Genomic DNA, 20569 nt, shown 5'->3' on the forward strand with positions numbered 1-20569 from the left:
TTCTCCTGTTCTCTCGCATACAGGTGTTCTTCATAAATTTTCCTACAGGGCTTCTCTGTGGAGAAATCCGAAAAGCATATGTAGAATTTGTGAACGTAAGCAAGTGTCCTCTTACCACACTGAAGGTCGTGTCCAAACATCCAGAATTTTTTACTTTTGGTGGAAATACTGCTGTTCTAACGCCACTAAGTCCTTCAGCTTCTGAAAACTGTAGTGCTTACAAGACTGTTGTGACAGATCCTACCTCTGTGCGTACAGCACTGCTATCTTCAGCTTCTTCTGTAGACTTTGGGGTTGGCACAGGAGGTCAGCCTGAAGTAATCCATGTCCCACTTCCTGATGCTGTTCTTCTTCCTGGGGCTTCAGTGCAGCTGCCAATGTGGTTACGGGGACCAGATGAAGAAGGTGTTCATGAAATTAACTTTCTGTTTTACTATGAAAGTATTAAAAGACACTCAAAAATGTGGTAAGTTTTTTATCTACTGTTTTGTGTCAAACTTAGTAGACACACACTTATGCTTACAATGTTTATAATGTATCTTCATGAGTTCCAGTTGTTGTGATAATGTAAAAGTGGCCTGTTATCTGCTATTCTAAGTGATGACTTTTTTTTTCTACTATATGATCTAATTTCCGTATGAAATTATATAGCGTACACTGCTTCCATCAAAATGACAATTATTAAAATAATAGAAGGAGGGTTAATGGAATGCTGTTAATACAAACTCTGTTCATATTTAGTTTCTCTGGAAACGCATCTTTCTGAGGCCTAGGGGAAAAAATCATGACTTAATTTATTTCTTCTTTTCTACTTTGAGCAAAAGATTTTGTTCGTAGTTAAAATGTGGTTAGTAATTTTATTATGATGAAAGTTATTCTCTTCGGAGGGGTTAAATACCAAGTTTGACTTGCATGCTGTTGTATAGTTACTTTTTGGACCACCCTGAGTCAGTGGACAGTCAAGTTTGATACTAGTAGCTAACAAATAGTGGTTTCTTTGAAATTAAAACGTAGCAAGTTGACTTTTTGTGTTACTTATTCCCAAGTCCCACCCATGTCCAACGCTAAGAAGGCTCAGGAGGACTTTTTGGAGAAACACATTATTCAGTGATTCTGGGGTGAACAGGCCTTTCTTCAGAAAACGAAGAGATCAGCCTTCAGGAAGCCTTAGTGTAGAAATCTATCAAACAGCCGAATTCAGAAATTAAGACTGTATTTTTTTTGTATGCCTTTCTTTCATTATTCTGTAAATACTGTTCTTCCGTTGCTACCTTATAGCTGTTAGAGCTTGAGTTCTAATGTCTTCAAGATTCTCAGTTCAGGGGAATTTGTTGAATGCAATGGTATTCTGTCTAAATGCTTTTAAATAAATGTTTATACAGATGTGACTAAGTAGTAGGCCTTTTATGGTTTATTTACTCAAACTTATTTTCCAAAGCATGTGGTGGTATTAAATAGCTTAATGATATCCCTGTGCTAATACATGCCTGTTCAGTTCCACTGTGCTGGTTGTCTTACATCTGAAATACTTCAGATGTATTTTTTGTTATGGTAGCATATGAACCTTTTTTCCCAGTATTTCAAACTGGCTAAGAGACTGTATGTTTGAAGAGCACTTACTCATGTAGCATGATTGTTAAAAATAATACAGTTTTGATAAGAAGCTAAAAAGAAAAGTGTCTCTTTAGTGGTTGAAAGGAATAAATACTCTAATGGCCTTAATATTGATGACAAACATAAAAGCAAACCTACTTCATGACAGGTTCTGGACAGCAGTCCTGGTGGTTCAGGATGTCTTTTTTTTTTTTTTCTTTGTCTTCCCCTTCCTTCTTTAGTCACAGAGTATTAAGGCACACTGCAGTTATTTGTACTAGCCGGTCTCTGCATATTCGAGCTACTGTCTGCAGAAGTAATGCGCTTGAAGATGAAGAAGGCAGAGGGGACAATATGTTGGTGTTTGTGGATGTAGAAAATATCAATACTGTAAGTTCTTACTCTTAATAATAATACTGTTCTAAAGCTCAGCAGATGTCACCAGTAGAACAAAGACATAAGTAAAAGGCTTTTTTTACAACTATTTTGCAAACACTAAGTAAACCTTGCATATTTAATCATTCCAGTTACTGTTGGAAAGAGTACTGATATTAAGTTTTATCTCAACTCTCTGAAAGTCTGCTACAACTATCTCTAACCTAAACAAATTCTGGTACTGTAGTTTGGAGTCTTTTTTCTTTTATGAAGATTTATTCCAAATTCATGTGTGTTCTTGATGATCACAATTTAAGATAGTTCTGAATGAGACAACCTGGGCCCCACCCCCCTACCGCCACAGTCTTTCAGTGAAAACACTGGTAGAATTATTGGTTATGTGAAGTCAAAATTTAAGCCTCAAATTGAAGGAAGCTTCTCTGTTTACCAAACTCTAAAAGACATTTTTGCAAATATAATCCAAATACAGATATATATGTTGTGATCTTTTGCCTTAGCAAAGCGGATGAAAATATTTCAGTTTTTCATAACATGCTAATTTAAATTTACTCGTTTTTCTCGGTAAAGCTGGTCCCATTTTTTCATCCACAAAGCAAGGTAATTGAATCCTCTGTTTATAGAATTCCTAGACACTTAGCTGGTAGTGGAATCACTGAGCTGTTTTGTCATTTTGTTTTAAAGGTGTGTACACTCTTTCTTCAGCTACTAAGTAAATATTGTCTACTCCTTTGAGAAGGAATGTTTTATAAAGTACTAAGCAAGTTAACAGATGACATTGTGTGAGATTTAATTTTCTACTACCACCTTATTCTTTCCAAGAAAGGAAACCAACCTCAAAAGCTACTTTACATACGTAAAAAAAAGTTCTTTAATTCCTGGAGTTTATGATCTAGCGATGTTCTTAAAGTAATCTTAGAAACTAAGTGGCTTTGTGGACAGTGTTCTGCATTGGAGCTAGAAGCCTAGGTTTTATTATAGTTGTCTTGATCTAAAATACTAGCTTGCAGGTATTTTTCTCGGGGATCTTTGTTTCTTCTTTGTGTGGCTTTGTTTACTGGAATTGGAAGTTGCTGTGCGCTGAGAGTGTTGTTTTAGGTTACATGGGTCTTAAATACCTTCTTGTCTTCATACAGTATTATGGATGCTGTGAATAATGAGTTAAACTAAGATTCTAACAGTGGTACCTTGCCATGAACACTTACTGTATGATATAGAACATCACAGTTCTGAATGGTCTTACTTGACCAAGTTTTTGTTTCTTCCTTAGAGTGAGACTGGTGTTAAAGAATTTCATATAGTACAAGTTTCAAGTAATAGCAAGCACTGGAAGCTTCAAAAATCTGTTAACGTCTCTGAAGACAAAGGTGTGTATCTTTATCACCAAAAGGATTGCAAGTCTAGCTTCTGCCTGACAAGAACAATTAAAGAATCTTCCAAGGAGTTGAATTTGGCTTTCAGAATAATTTCTAAAAACTTTCTTGTCCCTTTCAAGCATACTACAATGCTTCTTTTGTTTGTTTCAAGAAAAGTATATTGTCAGATAACTTTCAGACTTCATTCATTTTAAAAATGGGCTTAACTTACAGGTAAATTATTTCTGTGATGTAGAGAAATCCATTTGGCTTGGCTGATGATAACTTGTCTCAGAAGAAATGTGTTTCAGTGTTCTTTTAGTTATTTATGGCATTGTTAAATTTAACTGATCAATGGAATATTTGACAAGTGGTCTATTTAGTTAGTAGAAATAGATCAGAAGTGCTGGTGCTGTATCCTGCGTTAGCTAATACAAGCTAATTTTTGAAAAGGCCAACTGTCCCAGGCAAAAAAAGTTGCTGTTATTGTATACAGCAATTATTATCTTTAATTGTATGATGACATCTTAGGTACTTAAAAATCAGTCTGGACAGATGTTCCTCTTATATTGAGGATGAGCCAGTCAGATTAACTGAACCTTTTGTCTTCTGTTCTACCCTTCTTTCTCTGTATCTCCTTTATGCATTATGGCTCACTTCCTGCTCTTGGAGTGTATGAAAGGGATCAGCAGAAGATGCATTTTCTTTACCGCTCTGCAGTTACTCTGCTTGATTAGTTACTCTTCTTGAGTATCATCTATGTGTTTCTTACTTGTGAAGTTGAAAGGCTGACTTTTGTCTAATGAGGAGGGGCTCTGATTATGTTGAGGAGGGAAAAAATTCTTGCAACCTTTTTCTTTCAGATACTAAACTTGCTAGCAGAGAGAGAGCGAAGTTATGCTTTAAAGCAGTAAGATGCAAAAACTCAGAAGGTAGGTTCTCTCCTGAATGGGGTCACTTTTTGAAGAAAATGTTATTTGGATGCTGTATGCCGAAGGTTGTGACTTCTCATGATACTGAAACAATGCCTTCTCTTTTTATCCTTTAGAAAATTACACATTTGCAGACATTGTCTTTGGAAATGAACAGGTAGGTGAACTAGTGCTGCTGCGTGTTTTCTCTTGTGCCAGGTATGCCTGGCATGTGCAAGTATCCCAGTGAAAGCCTTTTTTAAAATTGGGAACAGTGCTTTCATACTTGGGAAGTTGTTTTGCACATCAAAAACTATTGGTCTTCTAGGTTAGCTCTCTTTTTACAAAGGGAAGGTAAGGTAACATAGGCTACCAGATATTCAAGGATTTGAAGTTCCCAACCCCACAGCTGAACTACTTTAAGAGCACGTTGTGATATGAACTTCTTTGCTAACATTTCTCCTTCCTTACCAACTCCTCAGAGCAGTTCTGAATATTTCTCAGCCTTCTAGTTTTCTAGTAGAGATCTGTGGATGTCAGATTCTTGTTCTATTGTTTTTTCTTAATTATATTTTTACAAAGGTAAGCTACAAATTTTAATTACAGTTTATTCTAAAGACAATCTGGAAACCTCTAAAGGATGTACATACCAGAATTTCAGAACTACTAATATAGGTTGTAATCAGTTCAAGGAGTCTGTCTTTGATTTTTCTTAAAGTTTAAGAATCTAGACTATCATGCTCTTTTTATTTTTTTAGTTTTTTTTTTTTTTAAGCATACAGGTATTGTCTGAAGAAGAATCTTTTAGCAGATGATCTTGGTACAGCAAATGCGCTTGCAAAACCTGAGGAAAGCAGGCCACTTGCATCAGATTAGAGATCTAGATTAGCATAGTAGATTTAGTTAGCTGGATGTCAGACTGCTTATTTTATGATGTGTACATTTGTCATAAAAGCCAAAGAAAACCTACTATGCTATTTCATTTTATAGGCATATAAATTGAAGTTAGGACTAAAGTCTGAGGTAGATGATCCCTCTTTGCATTTTTAAAGTTGAATGAGCTGCATGAATTTCAGCTTTCTTGTAACATTGTTCTCTAATGGAGAGGTGGGGAGGGGACCCTCCCTTCTAGACAGCTACTCCAAAATCAGGTTGTGGTCTTTTGTATGAGTATTCTGCTAGTGCAACAATTAGCAGCTCTGCGACAGCATATTCTAGAAAGGCTGGCATTTTTGAAAGGGAGGGGTTAGGAAACTAAACTTTCTTACTTACCCTGCTGTCTTCAAGTGTCTCCAAGTATCATTGCTGTCAGTCTTAAAACCACTGCTTCCTCATCAAGCTTTTGGTGTTGGAAGAGCTCAGCAAAAATGACAAACTTGACAAACAGCACAGTACTTATGGCTGTGCCACTTATGGGGAATATGCTGTGCAATCTATCTTTGCTATTGCTAGCAAAATGTCTGTTCCTAACTTTGATAAATAGCTCTAGCTAACCTGACTTGCATGCCAGTTAGTGGGACACTTCAGCTCTCTCCACTACACTTAATATATCACAGTAGGCTGTCTGGTGGTAATAATCAAAGGCCTTATTTCGAAGTTTGGTATTTGTGGTTTTAGGCCAATAATCTATAGCTCTGTTTCCCTTAGTTACCTTAGACAGCTCATTATGTAGGACTGATCTGTAACCGGGCAAGCATGGAAACAAAGATGTGTGGCATCCTGTAGGTTTGCAAAGGGAAGCAAAGCAAGATGATGGAACTGAAATCCTACAATGACGAGCTCTGTTAGAGTAACTTGTCAGCCTGCATCCTGTTCTGAGAGCACTTTCTGGCTTTTTTTTCTTGCAGATAATAAGTTCAGCCAGTCCTTGTGCAGACTTTTTTTTCCAAAGTTTATCCTCTGAATTTAAAAGAACACATGTGCAATCTCATACTCATGCATCTCAAAGGGCTGTGAAACAATCATTTGATGAGGCGGTCAGATTGATACAAAGATGCAGTGAAGTGGATTTGAACATTGTCGTACTGTGGAAGGTATGTATGGTTGTGGCCTTTGGTGATTTGGCCATGAAAGTTGACTGTTAGAAAATAAATTAATATGGGCTTCTGAACTTTCAAGCATACTCATACAAAATCTATGGATAAAATTTTTTTGTGAAAACAAGCAAATGAACTAAAATGGTGTCAAGAAGCAAAGATGGTTTTAATAACTGTTACTTGTAATAAGCATGTTTAAATGGTTTTACATTACTCTGGATGCACCCAGTTCTTATAAGTTCTCTTCTTAAAAGAGAAAATTGTGCAATCTTAAACTAAGAGATTTACCAATGCTTGCTTTTATCACAGAACTGTAAGAATGACCCAGTCTGTTTAGAAGAGAAAAATCTCGTTTACCAGAATGCAGATATTAAGTGATGGAAACTGGCAGTCCTAAGCAGTTGTACATGAATGCAAAATTAAAAGCATACACATATGTTTTGCTAGCTTTTAGGAACAGTACGTACTTCGCTTAAATTAGGGGGAAGTCAGTAATTCTGTATTATGAAGCTTATGATAGTTTCTGGCCTGCTAATATCTTTGTATTATTCTGTAGGCATATGTTGTGGAAGACAACAAGCAGCTTATTTTGGAGGGCCAGCATCATGTTGCCCTTAACACAGTTGGGAAAGAGGCTTTTTCATTTCCTCAGAAGCAGGTAATCTAGTGTGAAGTTTTAATTTACAATTGTTTTTCCCAAAATAGACTTGATATGTTTTCTTGTAAATAAGCTTGATGCTTTTGTAGAATCTTAACATCAGAGAGGTGTTATTACTAAATAATACAGACTGTCTGACTTCAGCTTTGATTAATCATCTGTGTTGAAACAGCTAGGCTCAGTTTAAAGATGAGAAAAGCAAAATACAACTAACTATAGTGCTACGCAGTTGTTGGAGTAACCTGTTCTGTGGTATTTGAGTGTAGAACTAGCGGCTTATTAATGGTATTAAGTCAAAGTTAATGATTACTTCATAACAGTGACATGGTGGAATTTTTTTCTGAGTGTTACAAAATCAATTTTATAAATTCTGCTACTATGCATAACTTAAGTCAAGACCTTCAGCGTGAAATGTTAGAACAGCAGAAACACTGGAACAGTTAAAAAAAAACATTGAAAGCTCCATTGGAATTGATCAATTAATAGCAAATTTTTTCACTTTGAAGTTTTATAGCCTGTTTGATTATTCAAAGGAAATAGCATCTGTAAGAAACTAGTGAGTGTCTCCTGTTACATGAATCAGTAACTATGGAAGCTATGGATATGATTCTGTAAAAATATCTATGCTAGTCGCAGTTTATATATGTGAAGACGACTAATGTGGAAAATAAAAAAGAAACAAGTCTTGTACTTGTTTAGTCTTCTGCTGAGCAGTATGTTGCTGTTCCTTCTTGCTTTGGTGCCATTCTCCTACTGTGTGTCCTTTTTTTTTTTCCCAATGTTACCAATATCAGATATAGCTTTTAGTGAGCTCTTACTCAAAATTGCAGAAAATAGTACTATGCATTAATTTTGTTAAGAAAACAATATAGGACAAATGTCTTTGTATAAATATCATGCTATAACGTAAGTAGTGAATTATTCTGAAGCTGTGCACTTGGCTTTGGTTCATAAGCCTTTAAGTATTTTTACATCATTAAGATGTTTTTTCCATTTAGTTCTTTGTGCTATGTAATAGATGGGAATAGGTCAAAAGGGGCGTGCAGTTTAAGCTAAACTGGCTGTTGTTCATTGATATTGAAAAATAGGAAAATTTTAAGTTCCAATGTCTGAAGACTTTACTTTGTTCATTGCACATTTAAGAATTAAAAAACACCCAAAAGAAGATTAAAAGAGACTAGTAGAGAAAATAACATACCTAATCTATTAAGAATTGTGTATTGTCTTTGAATTATCTTGCTCTTACATTAACTTTACACAAGCAGTGAAAAACTGGGGGGGAGAAAACACAAACATTACTTCTAACTTCACATTTTCAGTATATAATTTTGAAACTTACATTGTAACATTCGAATCGTTTGTCCTGAAAATCTGTATTTATTCTCTAAGTCATAATTGGGGTTGGTAACTCTTAAAACCGCTCCTGAATGTCTTGTGCTGACAGTATGGAAGTCAGTTGTTGTCTGTGGTCTAGACAGCAGAGGGAGATGGAGATGCATGCTTTTTACCAAGACATGTTGGCTGTCAGTCCTTAAGTGATAAAGGACTGCTCTTACCTGGAAAACATAATTTTATTTGCAGATCCTGAACAGTGTGTCACCCAGAATGCAAGAGTCTGCTCCCTGCATTTCTTGTGCTCTATTTGTTGCTCTTCAGCAACTTTCTTCTTGACTTGAACTGCTTCTGCCTTACACTGTTGCAGCCAGCGAAGGCATTTTTGTGTCTCTGGCAATACAAGCAACCTCAACCAAGAACAGTCTCACAATAGACATGGAGAGAACATGAACAAGACTTCTCTTTGCTCCCCCTCCTTTATTTTTGATTTTAAGCCTTCTGAGAAATTACTCAATCCTTAGTGGAATTCAAATAACTACATTAAATGAATCAGGATAGCTTGCTTTATATTTTGGCTAAATTCTATGTACTGGTTGGCTTCTACTGGTTTGTCAGTTACGGTATATCTCAGACTAATTTTTTGCCAGCTTTTAAGGATTTAGTTTGGATTTATAGAAGATTCTAGAATTGTTCAGGAGAAACATGGCTGCAGTAAAACACTGCAGTAGAAGAGCAGTAGTCTGTATTCATTGTCACTTAACGTTTCTCAAGTTCTTCCAGCAGTTACTGGTTGATTGGTCGTTGGGTGCACTGGTATGAAGTCATCTTTATTGTGTATCTGAGCTAAGGTGTTAGACTGTGGACTGAGATGCGAGGACAGGTGGTTGCTTTGGCTTGGTTCACTGTGGAGCATGCAATGCGTACAACAGGGATGTGGAACAGACAGCAGGATGTGATTATTCCTGTCTTGTGCTAGCATAACTTGACATAGTATTTGATAAAATCAAGATAAAACCTCTAGTTTCTATAAAACACAAGATAGTGGGCCTTGGGGGAGGCTTAAAATCTTTTTCTGGGTAAAATTTCTGCGTGTACCCATGTAAAAAGAAAGAAAATAACAGTAAAATTCTATACAAATTTAACTTGGATGGTGAAATGCGTGTGCTTCCTTTCCTTTTCTTCCCATGTTTGTTCAAAACTACAATTTCTAAACTTAGGTCATTCTAACCAAGACAATAATAACTATGACTTTGAAGCTTACTGGTTTTCTGTCATTGAATACAGATTATTTTTTGTTGTTTACACTACGCATTTTTTATTTGTTTAACTGAATAGCACTGCTCTTGAGCATAGGTTACTGGACACAGTAGACTGAGGTGATGTGATGAACTACTCTAGATCTTGGTTCTAGAAGTTTGGAATCATAACACCTAGTATGCTGAAGGAGCACTGAAGGAATATTGGCTTTGTTAAAGCATTTATGTGTTTCATATAGAAAGATGTGTGAATAATGTGGGTAACACTTACCTTCCTATCACTTCTCTCACTTGTATTTTTGAAAAAATGGCCTTTTCCTGAAAAATGCTAAATACAGTTTATTTCCTGGAATCAGAAACACGGAAAGTGCCACAAAGTGGTATGTTATAGGCACTAGCAACTAGGTGTTAGTAAAGTGAATAGGTCTGAACAGATGTGTTAGCAGTAGCTGTTTGAGTCCAAGTAGTAAAAAACTCACTAATATAAAATAACTGGGTATTTGTAACTAACGGCTGTTCTTTTTTGACAACGATACTGTTATGGATTCTGTTTCTTTTCTGAAACTTGCTTTCAGGATTCAGGTTGTTTTAACTGAAGGTCAATTTATGATTACATCTGAAGCAAAGCTGTTCTGTCTCTTGTTCTTGACCTTTCTGCCTGAGCTTAGTAAAAGGACGAGTACCTTAAACATCCAGTCAGAGTCAGGGCTGTTAATAAATATTACTACTTACTGTTGTCTCCCATAGTTTTCCAATTTAGTGAATTTGATCCAAAAGATTCCAAAGGAAGAGCACAGTTCAATATGGTGGAAGTAGTAGCATGGGGCTGGGGCATTTACCACCCTTCTAATTGGCACAGACTTTCCACTGACGGAAGGTGAGCAGTGATCTGGTAGAGGCTTGTCACTTGGGCATGGCGGCACGTGGGGAATAGCGCATCCATGCTTTTGAAACACATTAGCATGTGAGTGTAAACTTAGTTTTGGCTGAAGTCTAGGTGAGAGAAACTGTCTGAGCGTGTGTTAGATCAGGCATGTTTTTTTAAAAGGTACTGTCCCCATGTACAGCCCTCTATTTCTGTTGTGAAGTGGTTTTGTAACACAGAAAGCGGGTATCTTCCAAGCAGAGTTAATTCATGTGCTCCAGGACTGCACATGATAAGCTTCTGTGCTGCTCATTCAGTCCTGGGCTAGACCAGTGGATTAGACCAGTGCTTGCCCAAAGTAAAATCCATAAAATGCATATAATACGAATGCAGGCTTTTTTGCAGTGTTGTATTTCAGAGATGATAATTTTTGGTAATGCTGCTTGATGTAGATACAACTTAAGCAGCAATAGTTGGGTGGAAGTCGGAATTTTTGAAAGGTGGGAGAGGCTAAGGTTTAACTAACTTTAAATAACTTCATTTTTCCTAACAGTGAATTACTGACATCTGTGTTAGTTCAGAATTTCTTTTTTTACAGAATACGTGGGAGGGTATACTTGAATCAAACAGATTTGTTGTTGGAAGGGATTTAAGACTTTCTTTAAACAAGCTTGGTGGGGGGAAAGCAAAATTCTTAAGGGTAAACATCAGGAACCAAAGGGTACATTTTTCACTCTGATGTATGAATTAATGTAGCAGTTACTGTACCAGTTTGGGAGGACTGGCTTACGCTGTTGTCATGAATGAAATATTCCAAATAGCTGAAAAATTGTATCTGCTGCCTTACCCATTGGTGGACTGCAGAGCTGATAACATTTGTGCTTTCAAATGTGTTATTACTGATGTATTAGTAAAATATGGTTCCTGGAGTCATCATTTCTATAATTAGGAGCTTGAATGAATATGCGTGAGTTGCATGGTGAAGGAAACCAACTTAAAGTTGAGGTTTTAAAATGGGAGTTCTCTGATCTAAAACAGGAGGAGAAAGACCCATCACTTGAGATACCTTTCTTACTCTTATTCTGTTGCTTTCATGTTCTGCTTTTACTTATGCTTAGTGTTGTTTGAGAGTTTCCTATTTAGGTTTTCTACTCTGTTTATATTGGTGCTTCATACTTGACTGGATGTGCTAATAATCCTTTTGACTATGTGTAACTTGTGATTTATGGGGCAAATGTGCTGAATTTCTATACAACTTGTAAATCAAATTGTGGTGTTTAATTTTTCTTCTGGTATATTTGAGAGCACATTGTGCCACTCATTGAAGATTGGTTTTGAAATTGAAAACTAAATTGCCTAATACTACATAGGGAAAGTCTTTAGAATGACTGCATGTGACGATACCATCAGTTCTACCCATCTGATAGAAGGGAAGAACTTTTCAATTTGGAAGGTCAAAGATATTAAAGAATGCATTATAGGCACACCTGTCTTACATCTATCAGCTAATTCAAAAGATGCTTTGAATGGTGTGGATTTTGACTTTTCCAACTTTTGGCTTAGTGCTGTTGCAGGAGATACCTAAATCCAGTGTGAATGACTCTGCAATTAAGTACGGATAATATATGACTTTGTTTCAAAGTAACAAAACATCAGACTCCAAAGGTCCAGGGCTTTTTGTAACTGATGAATAAGTGAAGATGTTGAGATTATTCTGTTTGGAACAGTAAGCTTGTGTTTAGCTTTTAGGTATACTTGTTTGAAGCTGGCCTTTGTAGAGGGCTCCAGGCAGCAAAAAGCTTTCTAAAAATAGAAACAACTATCCTAGCACCAATTGCACAATTGGTAGCACTTGGAAAGTAACTGTGAATCCCAAATAGTGTGTCAGTGCTTCATTTGGACTTTCAGCTGGGGTCGAAAGTAACTCATATCCGCAATAACTTGCTATACAATTTTTAAGCTAGTCTGCATTATTAAATTCTGTCATTGTTGGCGTGTTCCTGTAAACTTCTGTTTGCTTTACTTTGCATCTGTTTTGGGAAACCTGGCTTTCCTGTAGTGAACTTCCCAGGGCTGGTGATGGATATTTTTTTTTTTTTTGAAGGTACAGCTACTTAGGGAACTGTAAATGCTGTTCCTTTTTCTTAGAAACAAAGCAAAATCAAACGCTAAAAAAACACTGCAACAATAGCACACTTCTGTGAAACTTGCACAGATTGTGATTTCACAAGCCACTGTGAAATCTCTGTCTCAAAAGATGGTAACAGATAAATCATACCAGTTCTTCTATAATGGTTAAATATAAAACACATTGGAAAAAACTGTGAGCTTCATGATGCTGTAGACTTACTTCTCTGGAGTTATAATTCATAATGGAAAACTATAGCTTCTGTGATGGGATTTCTTGTGTTGCACAGTACCTTATGTCAATATTTTAAATATCATTCTGAATTTGTGTTTCAGGAATTACCAGAAATGGGTCTCTTAAAGTTTCTTCGACCAGAAAACACACCAGTACCTGCGAGACCCACACCAGAGCAGCTTTCTAATCTTATCAAGACAAGTCTTCATTATCCAGAGTCTTTCAATCATTCTTTTCATCAAAAAAGGTTCGTGCAATATTTTTCTAGAAACTTTTGAAATATTGTTAATTTGACATAAATCTGGTATGCAAGGGTGAAATCTTGCTCAAGTCTTAAACCCACTGGTTCAGAATTGTATAAGTAAAAATGAAAGTTTCATATAGAGAAAAAACAGGCTGTTATTCAACAGTTCACAGTTTTAATGTTAACTAGTAAAGTTATCAGATTTACTGAAAGAAAAATGCTCTGCTGCCTTTGTGTTTATCTTTGGTGTCAGAGTAAACAGTGTAACTACTTTGAGGAGCTAGACAGAACGAAAGGGGTACTTTAAGTCAAAAGAGCTGCTGTGTCTGCAGCATCTGACTTGCCAAGATTAACTGCACATGGTTCTGATTTATTTCAAAAGGAAAGATGGTAACAGTTTAGCTCACTGGGACATGTCTCCTGGAAGAATATCAGAACTAACCTCTGTCAAAAAGCAGACTGCTAGAGTGAATTAGTTGGAGCCTCTAAAATCCATGAGTCTGTTCAGATCACTTTCATTTTGAAAAAGCCCTCTGGATTCCTTTCTCGGTATAAAATTAATTATACTTGAAACATAAAGATACCTATTTAGGCTTGAATTGTTTTATCCTAGAACTCTACGGTGTTATACTTTTTTCTAAAATTTCAGTTAATAAAAGTTGCTGAAGGAAAGGGATTTCTTTCTTTATAAAATCTAACATTTAAACGTTTTATAAGGTCGCATATTTTAATGACAGTTACAAAGCATGCGTTATTCCAGTAACAAGTTCATATCTTATTCGTTATAGTTGCTAATTGTTCTTTTCTTGTTAGGCAAGTTTAGGATATTTAAACTGTTAAGCCATGGCAAGGAATTCCAGTGACACAAATTACTTGTTGCATACATAGAGCTGGTTCAGCTGCAGTAGTTTGTGTACCTGCCTGTGAATATCTAGGTCTGCCTTGTTGCAGACTATTTATAAAAACAATCATAGTAATTATGAACAAGCAGAATATCAACTAACTGTATCAGTATTCAGGGTAAAGGCTTAAATTAACACCTAATGTGTATGTGCTGTCTGTTCCATTTGGGCACTGTTCTGTTTAAAGTTCAGGCCAGATAACAGCAATTCCTCTACAGCAGAAAGTGCAGAAGAAAAGGATCTAGAAAATAGATGCTAAACAGCAGTTCAGAGAGTAGCATACTAGACCTTGTTATCTCATTCTGAAATATGTCTTGTCATAACAGTAGATTTCCTGTAAACTAAGTTATTTATGATTTTGCTAGTCTTCCTCAGCTGGGTGAAGGAAGGTGGTAACTTCATTTGTCTCAATTGAACCAATGCTGTTTTGCCTCAATTGCTTTTATTATAAGAAACTCTAGTCAATGTAAGTGATTGCTATGTATACTGTTTTACTGTTGTATAATAATTACATGTTAACTTTATATTACTTGAAATTTATTTTAACTTTTAGAGAGTATAATTAAGACTATCCAGAGTAAGACTTTTTTCCATTACTGTGGAACTATTTCTCTTCACAGCCTCTGTCTGGTACCTGTCACTCTCCTACTTTCCAATTGTTCCCAGGCTGTTGTAGATGTAATGATTGATTTGCGGCATAAAACAACAAGGTAATGTGTAAATGTTAATAAAACAATAATTTCTGAGTGCTTCCTGGTTTTTGTGAGTCTTGTAATGTTTTGACTGTATTGAATATCCGGAATAAGATTTTTTTTTTCAACAGTGGCTTCTTTGAACGAATGAAAGGTGACAAAGGCTTCATACAGTCAAACAAGAGTCTTCAATCAGTGCTCGATTTTACTTTGCTTTTGACTATTGCTCAGGCAGGACCTTGAATTGTGACTGTTGAATAGTTAAACTGCAGATCTTTCCTGGAAAAGTGGAAATGCTTTTGAACTAGCAAAGTATGAGCTTCAGCAACCTTACTTTATTAAAGATACGTTGTTGGGGTTTCATTTTTAAAATGTCAAGTAATTTGTAGAAAACGACTTTTGAAGCTTAAACAAGTACTTCCTCCTGCAATTTGGTTTAGTATAAAGTGTCATAGAACCTTAGGTATTCTTAAGACTTCCCTAGGTTTATCAGCTGATTCTTATGGTTGGCTTTTTGCTCAGAACTGTAGTATTATGTAATAAAATATTAGCACTGAGGAAACATTTTGTGAATTGTTTCTAAAAGTTTTACTAAGAATTCTGTGGAAGAAAGAATTCAGTACCATGACATACCATTGTTAATTATTCCACTTCTGTTAAAACAGGGCAATTTAACTCATAACTTGGGTAATACCACCCCCTCCTGCCCCCCCACCCTCCCAGTAGTCATGGTGCTACTTGATCTGCTTACCACAAGATAGACTTTGTGGGATCCCTGGCTGAATATCCTTGGCAGGGGTTAAGGCAGATTGTGAAGACATTGAGGTAGGCTTAGTCATGGGGAACCTTTGCTGCTTGCCAACAGTCTGTGTAGGCAAGTAAGAAACTAAAAACCCAGGGCCTAATACACAGGTTTAGAAATAGAGGATAGAAAATTTAAGTCTGTTTTATTTATCAGTTAAGATTATGAAGCAATTCACTGATCTGGTGCGTTTTCACAAGACGATCATGTTTTATAACAGTCTTGTAACACATGTCTCTGAAAGGACAGTGCAGTCATGTGCCTTGAAACTTCCTAAAAACAAACATCAAACCAAACGCACCTCCCGCCCCCAAACCAACATATTAATGAAATGTCTCTAAAGCAGTGTATACTCATGTTGACTATTTCTGTGACATGCACTCTGATTTAACTCTAGTTCTTGGGTCAGGCCCAAGAATACCTTATGTAAGGATTCCAAAAACTGTGACAATTTGCATCTTGGTACTATGTGTATTGTTAGTGTTACGTGTTGGTTATACAAAAATCTTGGAATACTCTGGAATTCATCATTATACATATATGTATAATTAATGTTCTGTAGTGTACAGTATATTAGGGATCAAAGAAAAGTTTTAAAGCTTGATGCTAGTCCATCGAAGCCAAGGGGGAGGGCCACTGTAAAGGAGTGTGTTTAAGTGTGAGCCAAAACACTAAAAAGTGTTTGTCAGGAATTAAGGACCTGGAGTTAAATTGAGCTGATGGGTGGGCATCGGGATCCATAAAGATACCCAAGGGGACCTTAGGTACTGTGTTTTGGTGTGTGAGGGATGGTGGGATGTGTGTGTTTGTGAACATAGATGTAGTAGGAAAAAGGATTTACAGACATGACCTTTTTTTGAAGCTGCATTTAGCATCTTGGTCAAATGTTAAGCGCAGTTCTGTCTATACCTGTGATTGCAAATGTTGTCCTTCCAAAGTCTAGTTTTGTCTTACCTTAATCTCTTAAAGATAAGGGTGGTGGTGTGCGAAACAAAGCGAGCATGATGCATTTGGGGAAGGCAGCGACTTAAAGGAAATTAATGCAGGCAGGCAGTAAAAAAGACTCAGCAACTTCCAAATCATCAAAGATGACTGACAGTGGGCAGTATCTCATCCAAAGACTGCCAGAATTGTAACTTAAGTTTCCAATTCATGGCTTTTGGAAAGAGGTTTTCAGAAAGCATAAGCAAGTATCTCTTTGTAAAGGGCCAGTGACAGACACACAATGCATTCTGAAATCTTGGGAAAACTTGAGGCTGAGGGAGTCAAACAAACTGGTATGTATGTTTCAAATACAGAGAAATAACTGTTACCTTCTTTTTCAGCCCAGAAGCACTAGAAATCCATGGATCTTTTACGTGGCTTGGGCAAACACAGTACAAGCTTCAACTTAAAAGCCAAGAGGTCTATAGCTTGCAGTTGAAAGCTTGCTTCGTTCATACAGGTGTCTATAATCTTGGAACCCCCAGGGTATTTGCCAAGCTAGTGGACCAAGTTACTTTGTTTGAAACAAGTCAGCAGAACTCCATGCCTGCACTGATTATTATCAATAATATCTGACCACTTCCAGAAAAAAATCACACTAAAAGACAAAATAAATGGGATTCTTTTCTTATTGCTGGTTGACATTTTGCTGCAGTTTTTGGAAATAGCACCTCAAACATCTAACTTGTTACTAAAGATTGTGTAGGAAAAAAAAATAGCAAAATATTCAGACTACTTGTCAATCTGTTTCTCAATGCAACGCACGTTGGACTGAAAACACGTTTATCCTTTTATAATGTATTTCTTCTCTGGTAATTAAGATATTCATAACACAAAATACTCTTTAACTCCAAATCTGAACATATTTGTATGTCCTATGCCCTGTCAAAAATGCGGCTTGACTGCTGTTACAAGTTCCAGCATGGTGTGTTAATATTTGTGGCTGTAATAGGATATGGTTCAGGAAGAAACCCTCATTGGCTTTTTCCTGTCTGAAGCCATTAGACATGATAAATCCCAATCTTACTGTGAAGTTCAATAAGGTGTCTCAAATCCATTTCTGTTCCTCAGTTCTTTAGTTTAAAATTTTGTTTTGAGTTTTCATGTCTATGGAAACTGGTGACCTTTCAAGGTTTACATACAAGTCCCACCTAAGGTGTTTCAGAAATAATTTCTTCAACCAGTTTGAGTATTTTCTCATTCATCTCAACACAGAATGCACTATTTCACAACCATGAGATTGTCATTTGAATTGTCACTTGCTTTATTATGTAACTATAACAATTGATCAGTTTTAAAAAAAAAAAAATCTACTCAAGATTTTCAAGAAATGTATTATATTTATAACAAATGTACTGTAAATAGAATAAAACATACACCATATTCACTGTATGGACTTGTGGTCTTTTTTTCTTTTTATAGAGCTGTAGCAATCTGCAGGTGCTGATACTGTATGTATATTCTGTACTGTCTTCATTCTGGCCGTCTTTGCTCAAGGTGAAGTTCCTGTCCTATTGCCACTTGTAGTGTTGGCGTACACTGAAACTTGTAGTGGCTGCTGTATTTGCCTTTTGCGTTCTTACCCACCGTTCCCAGGTACAAGTCCCAGAATTCAGCTGTCTAGGAAGTCTCAGTTACTTGATACTGGGATTTTTTTATTTGAGTAATAGGTGTTGAGTGTAGGGAAGACTGTGTGAAGCAATGCAGTGCAGCAAAAGAAGCTAGGAGTTAGAATTATGATTTATGATGGGTTGGCTGAGGGAAATTGAGCACCTAAAGAATCCTGAGACTTCAGATGCTCTGCTGTATCTTGTGGTTGAAGGCAATTTCTTCACAGGACAACACTGACAATCAAAACAGTGTATCTTCCTTCAGATGAATTCTCACATGGAAAACTGTGCCCATGTGTTGGACCCACAGAGATAATGAAAAACAATTGTATTGAAATGAAAATGATCTGGTCTTGCTATTGAGCAAATAAGTCTCTCAACAAAGGCTGAAACTCTGCTACTCACAGAACAATGCTCCCTCAGAAGAATCCTGTGAACCTGCTGTAAGGTGCAAGAGCTTCCTACTATGTCTGTGACAGCAATGCTACACCTCAAAGTAGACCAAAATATCACATCTTCCTTCAAGATAGCTAGAAAAAGCCCTCAAAAATTACTAGATCCAGGGGATGTTGTTTTCGGGAATCCAATGAATTTGTGTTTTTTACTACTTCTGTAACATAAACCCATGAAACTTGCCAAGCTGGGCTTTTCATTGAAAAGCAAAATGCCCACTTATGTTCTGGGCATGGTGGGGAATTTGGAAATTATTTAGTCTCGTATTGCATAAAACACATAAATAATTTCGTACATCAGTGAACTTTAAAAAAGGTTTTTTATTTGAGCCATGTCACCAACAAAAATGCTCCTTAAATAAGGTGACTTCTGCCATCAATTTCATACATAAGGGCATGCGCTACTCCATCCTGCATTATGGGAGTTCAGATGGTTCTAGGCTGCTTTGCCAAAAATTAGTGAAATGCTGTTTTGGCAGCTGACTGTTTTGTGCAATGCAAAAATGGAGTAAGAAGGTGTTATAGTAACCAGTAGGCTGTAAATACGATGTAGAAAGCATGCAATATTTATTAAGGCATACTTTGCGAATTAATCCATGCAGCTGCTGACTTCTACACTTTACATCACTTAAGTTTGAGAATGAATTCTAATATTTGAATCTGTTGCATATATGAACAAATTACATTCATAGTATGGCAGCTTAATTTTTTATTTACATGCTATTCTTTCACTTTTTTTTAGTAATTTAGCCAGCCAGTTCTAACTCTCTCCTATAAAAGAGCAAAATTAATCTTCCTGGTTTAGTTTTCATGTTCACCTTGAAGCAGGATGACTAATACTCCATATATTTGTAGTTTGCTTACAGAATGCATGCAATCATTAGTATGTGTGACTTGGGGCAGTATCTAGTGGTGTTCTGCTTATGAACTGTCACATCTCCAAAGTACTTACAGTTAAATCTGCTTAAGAATATTAGTGAATAATGCCACCTGGAGGTCATGGAAGTGAATGGGTGCCTAAATGGTACAAAAATTCAGCTTAAATTGCTTTCAGAGTCATGTATGACACGATCTGACAAGGGTGCTGGGGAAGCTGCCTGTCACGAGGAGTTAAAGAGGGAATGCAGAAAGCGTTCAGAGGGAACAGGCTGAATATGTCTTACGAAAGAGAACTAGGGGAAGGAGGAAGAGAGGATCAGAGTTGGACAGAGCTTTCCAAGTGAAAACTGAGGCCCTTTGCCGTAATGAAAAATAAGGATGTCCGGGTGGTGCCTTTAGGCAGAGTGATTACCAAGGGAATGAACTCAACTGCTGCTTTCTTGAAACAAGAGGACCAGAAGTCCATCCATACAGTGGATTTAGAATTCTACAGAATGCTGGACTTTCATGGTACAGTTATTAAGACAGGTAATATTCTCCTGATACTCAGCATGAGTGAAAAGTTATGCTCTCTCTAGGAGCTGGTTACAACTTAAAGTTTGGAAGTTTGGAGATAATTGGTCTTTGTCACACATTCTGGATTGATACTAATTGCTAAGAAATCCCCTGAAGTCCACTTAATTTAAAAACTGTTTCCTGAAATTAAATTTAAAAGCTGCTTTGTTTCTGAAATCATGCACTTGTACTGAAAAGACTTTTAAACTATCTCTACAGTGAAACAAGTAGGACTAGCTGCATAGGGTCAGTGAAAAATTTAGAATGAGGAAAAAAAAAATGTAAAATGATCTTTTTGGAATTCAAAATAATAAAACTTTAACTTTCTAACTACAAAAAGGACAATGATCTAGTTTTCTAGTTTCTCCATCACATTTTCATAACAACGAAATTTTCCTAAATAAAAGGGAACTTCTCTAGTTAGATTTCCCAGATACTTTCAAATATTCCGCTCAAAATACTATAACTTTTGCATCTCACTTTTTAGAGTGATAAATGCAATAGGAATTATCTTGTAAAAATCAAAAGTAAAATCAGAAAGAGTGTAAGTGATGCCCCAAAATATAGGTATTTCCTGGGAAAAGCACCACAGACATACTGAGAAGGCTATGGATAAATCACAATAACTGTAAAATGTGTCGACTATAATGGCTTTATAGATATATAGACCATTATAGGGAAGAAA

General features: G+C 36.4%; 1 protein-coding gene across 4 annotated transcripts in view; it reads left to right on the plus strand.

The window, feature by feature from the left end:
- Positions 1 to 17780, plus strand: part of TRAPPC8 (trafficking protein particle complex subunit 8) — a 51367-nt gene extending 33587 nt beyond the window's left edge. For 2 of the 4 annotated variants that reach the window (XM_033001093.2, XM_033001095.2), the window contains 11 exons: positions 24 to 466; positions 1836 to 1983; positions 2557 to 2586; positions 3257 to 3353; positions 4205 to 4273; positions 4390 to 4430; positions 6100 to 6285; positions 6845 to 6946; positions 12866 to 13011; positions 14531 to 14620; positions 16730 to 17780. In XM_033001093.2, the coding sequence (XP_032856984.2) occupies positions 24 to 466; positions 1836 to 1983; positions 2557 to 2586; positions 3257 to 3353; positions 4205 to 4273; positions 4390 to 4430; positions 6100 to 6285; positions 6845 to 6946; positions 12866 to 13011; positions 14531 to 14620; positions 16730 to 16964 (1587 nt within the window). In that variant the 3' untranslated portion in view covers positions 16965 to 17780. The remainder of the gene's footprint in view (positions 1 to 23; positions 467 to 1835; positions 1984 to 2556; positions 2587 to 3256; positions 3354 to 4204; positions 4274 to 4389; positions 4431 to 6099; positions 6286 to 6844; positions 6947 to 12865; positions 13012 to 14530; positions 14621 to 16729) is intronic. The other 2 variants (XM_033001094.2, XM_033001096.2) reach the window with 1 other exon arrangement.
- Positions 17781 to 20569: the final 2789 nt, after the last annotated feature.

This window comes from Tyto alba, unplaced genomic scaffold (genome assembly GCF_018691265.1).
Source record: "Tyto alba isolate M040663 unplaced genomic scaffold, T.alba_DEE_v4.0 Super-Scaffold_27, whole genome shotgun sequence".
NCBI lineage: Eukaryota > Metazoa > Chordata > Aves > Strigiformes > Tytonidae > Tyto > Tyto alba.